General features: G+C 37.1%; 1 protein-coding gene across 1 annotated transcript; it reads left to right on the forward strand.

Annotated features, from left to right (window-relative positions):
- Positions 1 to 1,611: 1,611 nt before the first annotated feature.
- On the forward strand, positions 1,612 to 8,478 carry LOC137405126 (uncharacterized). The gene is made up of 5 exons (XM_068091350.1): positions 1,612 to 1,739; positions 1,827 to 1,996; positions 4,243 to 4,404; positions 5,024 to 5,116; positions 8,336 to 8,478. Exons 1-5 carry the CDS (start codon positions 1,612 to 1,614, stop codon positions 8,476 to 8,478), a joined length of 696 nt encoding a protein of 231 aa, XP_067947451.1.
- The last annotated feature ends 360 nt before the right edge of the window (positions 8,479 to 8,838 follow it).

The following is an 8,838-nucleotide window of genomic DNA, read 5'->3' on the forward strand; positions in this document are numbered from 1 at the left end:
TACCGTATCTTTTGTCAGAACAACTTGTTAGTCAAATATTACTGTTTCATCGGTGAAGTTCATTTTTATCTCCTGTAATCATCAATACATCGGACGGGCGCAGAAGAGTGGGCGCACAAAGAGTAACAGGCCTGCCTATCTTGGAGTAATTTTTATAACCTTAGCTACTAACAATATCGGCTTGAGGGAAAATCTATTTGAGTTAGTCAAGTAGATATGGTTTTTATTAGGAATGTGTTTTTGTGGCGAATCAATGTTATCAGGCAGCGCCAAGCATTTTAAGTAGTTTGTGTGATATTTGATGTATTGTTTAGTCAATAATTTAGTTCCTTTTCTTGCCATATGGCTTGACTTATCTGTTCTCATTGCATTCATGACCTTGTTCAAACACACTCGACTCAGTATTATCTACTCACCTTTCATACGATATTCAGTACAACGTTAGCCATTTATTAGACCAAAACACACTAGTTTTACATTTTTATTGACAAAATGGCTGAACTGCATATTTATTGGCTTTCTTTACAAAGGCTATAGAGCAAACCTATAGACAGGCCATGTAAATAGAGACGTTGCTTTGAGCTAGTTGCTGATGCCTGATTAGCTTTTTTATTAGCGATTGTGAGAAATAATGCCAGTGTGAACTGAATCTAATGGTTTTAGGTCTCGCGCTAGGCTTTATAATACATGCGGGTGGTTCGATGTATCACCGTGCATACAGTCAAATGTTTTGTTAAACTGCTAGTCAAAGAACTTGGCTCAGTCGTACTCAGCCTATTTTTTCTAAAAATGAAGTGTGCCTGTAAATGATGGATTCTTTAATGTAGGACAGATGTTTGCGTGTGTATTTATGTTAAAGGTGGTTTTTGTTTATCAAATCTATTTGACATTTTATCATTGCAAACTTCATTACAAACCATTTTTGAATGCTATTGACGGATATCACTGGGTATGATTTCTGTGAAGCATCAGTTTTTATGTGAAACGACCGTATTAGAGGATGCTGGAGAGCCAGAGATAGCGCACTAGTGAACAATTGGGTTATCATTACCTTTAATCTCATATGCTATGTTGAACTTTGATAAAAAGTTAGTTTCGTGAGATTCAGTGCATGCAGTGTCTATTAACAAGGTCATAGTGTCTATCACAAGTCATCTCACTCAGGTTACAGCATAGTTACAGTTTAGTTCACCGTGGATAACCAGAATTTCTATTATGATATTCAAAATTTTTTTGCTTCACCTTGTTAGTGAGTCTGTGTGGCCCGCATGCAATTCCTTGAAGATTGGGTATGTTGTCTGCTTAACTTACAGCAAGCAAAGGGTGTACAGGTTCCTTTTGAGAACTTTGTTATACAAGCAATAACTCTGTGAACTTGGCTGGACATGTCTGAGTCCAGTGAGAAGTGAACCTTAACAACTGGAGACATACCCAGTTACAGATAAAAATTTAACATTGGATGTCAATTCTGAGATGCTTTTTTTGAGAATTGAACTCTAACCTGCTGTTTCCAGGTCAGGTGTTCTAAACCACCAGACCACCACTGCCCTTCCTGGTTGTCTAATGTTGTGCTGCGATTATAGAAGAATTACATCAGATGATACCACAAGTATGTCTAAGTTGGCAGCGATTTGTGCAAAGCTAAAGAGTGATGCTGTTGCAGTCAATTGCAACACGCGAGATGCAAGCCCCACTCCTATCTCTTCATCGTTGTCAGCGCAGGAGGATGAGCTGCCAAGGTGTGTGCAGTATTCTACCTACTGTTATCCGTTTAAACTGTTTTCGTTGATTTTGTTATCTCACTCAGCTATTGTCGGTGTTTTTAGCGCTTTGGAACAATTTACCAATGACTCATCATCTGCGGGTGATCCAGACACTTCTGAACTGTTGCCTGCTGACACTGCAATCGGGGTGTTAAAAAGGAAAAGCATCATGCCACCCAGCGGTGCTTCCCGAAGAAAGATGCAGCGACCCGCTTTGGCCACCACTCAAAATCGTAAGCTCGTAATATCTTTAGACATCCAATGAGACGCTTGGGTAAAAGCTATAATAGGTAGGTTTAAAATTTTGCACAAAGCTATGTGTGTGTAAGCATGCAGGAATTATTGTTTGTGTAATACGAACAACTGTAACATACCAATGACACCTAGACTGACAGTTCATTTATATTGGTGACCATCTTTTTATTTTCAAATATTTAAATGATGTACCTAAATAGAAAGTCGCTGTCAATTTACTGATTTAACAGCATGTCTCCTTTCTAAATTGATGGAGTTTTGCGGTTTTTGAACTTCACCACGAGTCTGGTTATCAGCAAATCAACTAAGAATAGGTATTGACAGCTATTGCTCCTATTGCTGTCACTTTCGGTTATCAAATAGGCTCTATCCTTTTGGGTGATTTACAGCATGGTAAACTAAATATATCAGCTCTTATCTGCCCACTGATTGGCTCTTTTTATGATGTTGTTGCTCCAACCGTCACTGTTTCATCTTCGGCGATTTTGAAGGTATTTTGGGGAAGTTTGATAGTTGTCATTTTAACTAGACAACTTTTTTGGAACTGGCTTTTTGCCGTAGTGTAAAAACACTTTAATATCTCATAGAGTGTACTTTGGAAGATTGTTTCAGAGGTAGCGGCTGCTTCTTTAGGAGAGGCAATCAGCAGTATACTGCACCCTGAGCATATTGAATATGGAATTATACACCCTTCTCTATATGCTGATTTGTCAGTTACTTTTTTATTCAAAAAGGCGCTGTTTTTTCACAAAAAAAGCGCCGCACAGCGCAAGTTTTAAGAATAATAAAGCTTATCGGGCAGCATATACATCTACACTATACTACTAGGCTAAAGCTTCGCTGACTCTCTCCTCCTTGGATCCACTCTCTCACTCCCACGAATAGTGATAATTGACAGCTTTAAATTTTATTTACGCAAATTATCAGGTAAATACAACACATGTCTATGAGTTAACCAAATTTAGCAAGGTCATGCAAAGGTCAAGGTCATGCAAGAGCCAATCTGGTTAAGCTACAGTTTGACTTTCCTCTCCAACACTGTAGTACGAGAGATCAAAGTTTTAGTAACAAAGGATGAGTTGGAGTTGAAATACAGTTTGAATATCGTGGTCGTCGTACAGGCACTAGAGGCATTAGATGCCTTACTAATCCATTCTACTTATCTTATGAAAGTGATTTGCGTTCATTTACCGATACTTGTTAATTTCTCATATATTCCGGTATTTTCACCTAGTAAACACAATTGTGTGCCACTGCGTATTTTATTGATCCAAAGCAATTAAGTCGTCATAGAAATTTACTTAGGTCCTTTGACAGGCTTTCGCCATTGAATGAGTTGAACATGAAATACAAAAAAATCTCTTCATCGCAAGCTGTATTGCTGCGTAAGCGCGCTGTGCATAATTCAATCTAGTATTGATTTTCTGTAAAGCTTTTGAGGCAAAAAATGATTAAAGGGCATAATAAGCAACGCTCGCTCACTACTAGTACATAAAACTATCTTATTAGTCTAAAACAGAGATGCGGAGCTAATTCGTGGCTTGTGTATTCGTGATGGCATTTAAACAAAACTCCTAAATGGCAGCGGGATGAGTACCAATTAGCTCATTTGTCAGAAGTGCTGAATCCCTTTTATGGTCTCAAGTGCGTACTATGATTGTTTTGAGTGTGGCTAAAGGTCACCATTCTAGGAATCAGCTACGAATGTTTCTGAATTTTTTTATGGCTCTTTAAATGCTATAATAAGCCAAGACGAAGGAATAGATTTATTGTTAGAATGTTAAAATTTAGGGTTTCTGAAGTGAATATAGATACATCCTTAAAAGGTTTAGTACATCAAAACTTTTAGCCTTTTATTGCCAAAAGTAAAAATGTTGTACAGAATATGAAAAGATCTAAAGATCACCACAGAATGATATTTGATGATTGACTTTGAACCAGAATAACCAGTTTGAATTTAGAATGGGAGATTAAATCAGGAGTAACTAGAAGGTAATAAGAACCCATTATAATATCGCAATACAATATATTATATAAAATGTTATGCATAGGTTTGCTATTGTTAGACGCAATGTATAAGTTTGTTACTGTTACGGGATAACCGTATAAGATTGTTATCTGTTGTATAAGACAATCGAAGGCTCAAGTTTTTGGGTGAGGAATTGTGAGAATGAATTTTTAAAAGAACAAGCAATACGTATAGAAATTTTTGTCATCGTTACAGACCAAGCAGTCTCAGCTCTCCCTGAAGACAACCTCTCAATAGAAGGCTCTGAACACAGTCTACATATGGATTTACCAGAGGATAGCCTCAAGTCTACACCAGATGTTGGGCGTACGAGTCCTTTCCAACCATATGGTAGATCTCCTGCTTCCGCTAATCCAGGTTGGCCTCTGTGAACTGCTCGCTAGTAGATGAGGCATGCTATTCCTTGATGTGGACAATTCTGTACATATGAGAGCGTGATCAGACTTCACAAGCTGACATGTTTGCTTAGCCTTATTAGGTCAATATGCGTCCAGTAATTGTCCACCCGCTTAATAACGGTTAGCATATCTGCACCATGGTAGACCAACAACTACATTAGGAAAATTTAAGATTATGGTTTCACTTGCTCAGTGGTCCAATAAAAATTAACTTTTTGATTGAGGTTAGGTGTAATTTAACTATAATTTGTAGTTTTTTGACGAATAATTTCTGTTTCACGACATGATATGTTTGTTATTATTTGCGAGATGAGAGATTATTTGCACATTATTGCATAATGCCTTCATAAGTCTTTGTTTCACCAATACTAAGATTGACAATAGTAATTTCATTGGTTAAGTCTGTTATAGCTGATCACACATTTACATTTTTAAATAACTCTTAAAAATCATATAGCTCTTGTTTTGCTGAAGTTATGAGTTTTAGTAAAGCTACCAGATAGTTTGATAGCTTAAGGTTATAGTTTGTGCTGTGGTTATAAAATAGGCATACTGGAAGTTTTTAAACCTCTTTGTAGGAGTTCTACAAGCTCTCGGGCTAACTGGCATTTCTGCTGATACATTTAGTGGAGCTATGGCTTCACAGTCCCTGGCAGCACTTGCTCAGCAAGGTGGGTCATTTTGTTATTCATCTGTAAAATGTATGTTGATATAAAATATGCTGTCGTATTACATGTACTTTTAGGTACGTTTACACCAACAATCGTATTTCAGCAAACTGCCTGTTTCAACCAACACGCTGAAATGTCAAGTTGCTGGCCAGCTGCTTGGAGTTGTATTAATTTCTAGAAATAAAATGCATTATTAGTTTGCAATGATTGGGATGCAGTAATGGTTTTCTATTAATTGAATTCTATTAATTTAATTTGAATAAATAAAAATTTTTTTTACCTGTCTGAAGTACGTCTGCTCACTATTATGTAGATTGTGCACTAGGTGGTTCTCACAAGCAATCCTGTCGCTTTAAATGGTCAATGCTATGCCCTTTCCGTTACTTACCGGTATCCAGGATCATTCCGTTCACACCAGGGTGATCTTTCCAGATTTTTTAGAAGTGAACTTTGCCAGCAGAACGACTTGATTTGCCGTCGTCGTGTAAGAGCCCATCAACAATAGGCTAAAGGTTTATCCATCCGCTGTTGCTATGTATAAAGGTTAAAGGTTTACTGACAACATTTTAAAACTACATTTATTTACAATATACAAGTAATTATCGTATTTCATTTATCGGCAATGACTGATGCCAGTGGAAGAAAATACCAGTTTAAGGGACAAAAACACTTATGAGGCAAGTTTTTGACTGACATAAGGATGCTATTTTTTGGTAACATACAAACATGAACTACCAATGACAATGCTGCGGACTAGCCGATGTGAGACAAATTAGTTTATGTTAGTCATTACTTATAGTGTATTAGGACTGTATAGTGTATTAGGGCTGGCCTTTTAAAACTCCTAAATAGCCTAAGAAACAAACATCTGTAGTAAAAGCAAGATTATCACTCGCAACACTTACGAGGCACTGTTATAAATTATCAGTCTATAGTTTAGTGATTAGTTTACCAAAGGTTCTGTGACATCAATCTTCGACGCATGCGAGGTAGGATTGAAGCGGATAGAACAAACGCCGAAAAAATATATCGTATTATACGCCCCTCATTTGCGTTCGAGTGGTGATTATTCCATTACACCAATCAGCCTGCGCATCTCATTTGTGGACTGCACCAAATTTCTTCCTCACACAAATTCGAAATTTCAAAAAGTTATCCATAAGAATCATCTATTCTCTAAGGATATCATTTAACAATCTATTAAAATAGGCTTTTCTTTCATGAATAACGAATCTGAACAGACAATTTTTAGGTAATCGAACTCAGAATCGAGCAATTTTAATATGATTACGCAGCGTTGCAACTGTGTCTGGTCGATATATTGCAAATCTTGTGAATCTTTTCGTCCATTTTTGCAGCTTGAAAATGTTCATGAAACTTAGTGTTTAGTCGAAGTTACACAGAAACATAAATGAACCCTAATTTTTAATGCTACGTGCTTTTTATAATGCATAAATTTTATGAGCTGTCAATCAACTTTCAAGTATAGACTAATCATGTTTTTAAAAAATCAAACGTGGCCTTGTTGTCTACAACACTGACCTACAAACAACAGGTCAAGGTTCAATACCTCAAAAACGCCACTGGTGGTGACTGAAATGACACGCAACCTTAAATTGCTCTCTGCAACTGGTCATATCTCTAGTCATCAAGGCTGTGTGCCACTGGACTCAGACATGTCCAGCCAGGATCACAGAGACATTGTTTGGGTAACAATGGATCTTAAAAACAGTGCAGCCTGCAGTAAGCTAAGCAGATGTCATACTCTATCTTCAAGGTATTGCTCACATATTATCATATTTTGCTATTTGGTAAAAATTGCCCAGTCACGCTCGGACACTTAATAATCACAAACAAATTGTTTCGCTATTCCTTAGCAATTCTTAAATCTTATCTTAAGCTAATACAAGTTAATTCAGCACTTTTGGTACCTAGAAAAAAAATATCACATTCATATCTGCCAATCAAACATGCCTATTATAAAGATTTGCTTGTTGAGCTTTCCAAAAGTTTATTAATCAAATTATATTGTCTACCAATGTTGGCCAGGCACATGTTTCACCTCACACATTGGCCCACTTGGCTACATGTCCATTGATCACATGTTTATATTCATTTGGTTATAAATTGGAGTTATATTCCGTGACAAGCCAATCCATGCGTGTTTCTAATGTTCAACTAATAAAATTTTTTAGCTTTTCTACTTTTTTTGCCCAATTTGAAATTAAACTTTCTAGTTAGAAATTCAAATTTCAACAGGCAAGGCTAGGACTGATCGGTTTATTATTTTTATAAAAAATTTGCATGTGTCTTTCTAAACATATAAACCCTGTATTACACACAATTGTGGCTCATGCTGCCGTTGTTTTCTTCAGGCTGATAGTTAAGTTTTCTGTTGTATCTTACCACATATTACGCTGACCTACGCTTTATCTGCTGACTAATACTTCAAAACTTTTTGCAACTTGGCAGTTCTGATCGCTGCTATGGTCAGCGGTTGATTAAAAGATGCGCTGTCGAGTTGATCAGTCTGAAGTTTTTCTTTTTCAATCAAGGCTTGCAGACTATTTTTTATTTTTGGCTGTCGAGACACGCCTCTATAGGTCCTACAGTCATCAAGGTGGCATTGGCTGGGTAATAACTAGAAATATCTTTTGCACGTGACTTTAAGTTAAGCATGTCACATTGTATGCACGCGTATCATATTTTGAACTCTTTCTCCTCTAAATCCCCTTTTGAAGGCAGCAACCATTGATTGATTCACTTTATTTCTCTACTGAAATGTTAAAATAATTGAGTCGGCTTTGAATGCGTTTGGACTTATTCATCGGGTGTCGTGTTGAAATTTATTCAAGCTGTTCGCTCTACATTGAAACATATTTTTCTTTGATAATGAATATAAACTGGCTGGAGAGGTCGCCCCGGTAACCTTTATACAGTAGCTGAACGAGTGCATAAAAGCAATTTGAATGGCAGAGACAAAGGACTTCAATTGCCCTCCTGAATATAAATAATACACGCTCCTACCACAAATTGTTTGGTTTAGTGTGAAAATTTGCTGCTACGATGAAAAGGGAGAAATGCTCAAGGACAATGTAAACTAGTTGTATAATTGAAAATTCTCAGTATATTTTCACAGGTGAATGGATCGTAGTCGCACCTTTGTTAGCGGACACCACCGAGTATGTAGTCACATCTCGTAATGTTTTTTACATTCAGAGCATTATTCGCCAGTCTCGCTAATTCCTACAGTCAGCGGAGTATTCACGCTGACGCAGCGGCAGCTACGCACAGATGTGTCTAATCTCATCTCTTGCTATAGGTTTCAGGAGATTTACAATCATTTTCTATACGGCTCTTGATTATAGCCGAGCTGAAGCTCTGCATCCTTAATAAATGCAGCGCATTAGTCTGGTAATGCAATGCTAAGTGTTGCACTATCGTAATGAACAAGAGAAGGGCGAGTGGCTATAGATTTTTAAAGCATCGCGTGAGTTTCTGAAATGGAAATGTCTGGAATGCTGATAATATAATAGAGAGAAGTAGGCGGATGATTAGGCAAAGCTGTTATATTAGTAAACTACTTCCAAATGACCAGATAGCATTTGATATCTGCTCTTGTTTCTTTTGTCTCGCCCAGACTTGTTTGTATGGAAATCGTGTGGAACTAGTTTCAACAGATATTTTAAGATGATCCTAAAAACACTAAACAAATGATTCTA

This window comes from Watersipora subatra, chromosome 9 (assembly GCF_963576615.1).
Source record: "Watersipora subatra chromosome 9, tzWatSuba1.1, whole genome shotgun sequence".
In the NCBI taxonomy this organism is placed as follows: Eukaryota; Metazoa; Bryozoa; class Gymnolaemata; order Cheilostomatida; family Watersiporidae; genus Watersipora; species Watersipora subatra.

Excerpts from the sequence above, each read along its gene's own strand:
- LOC137405126 (XM_068091350.1), top strand. The coding sequence starts at position 1,612 with ATGTCTAAGTTGGCAGCGATTTGTGCAAAGCTAAAGAGTGATGCTGTT. Across the intron at positions 1,997-4,242 it reads TTTGGCCACCACTCAAAATC|ACCAAGCAGTCTCAGCTCTC; the intron begins GTAAGCTCGTAA and ends TCATCGTTACAG. Across the intron at positions 5,117-8,335 it reads GGCAGCACTTGCTCAGCAAG|AGCATTATTCGCCAGTCTCG; the intron begins GTGGGTCATTTT and ends TTTTACATTCAG.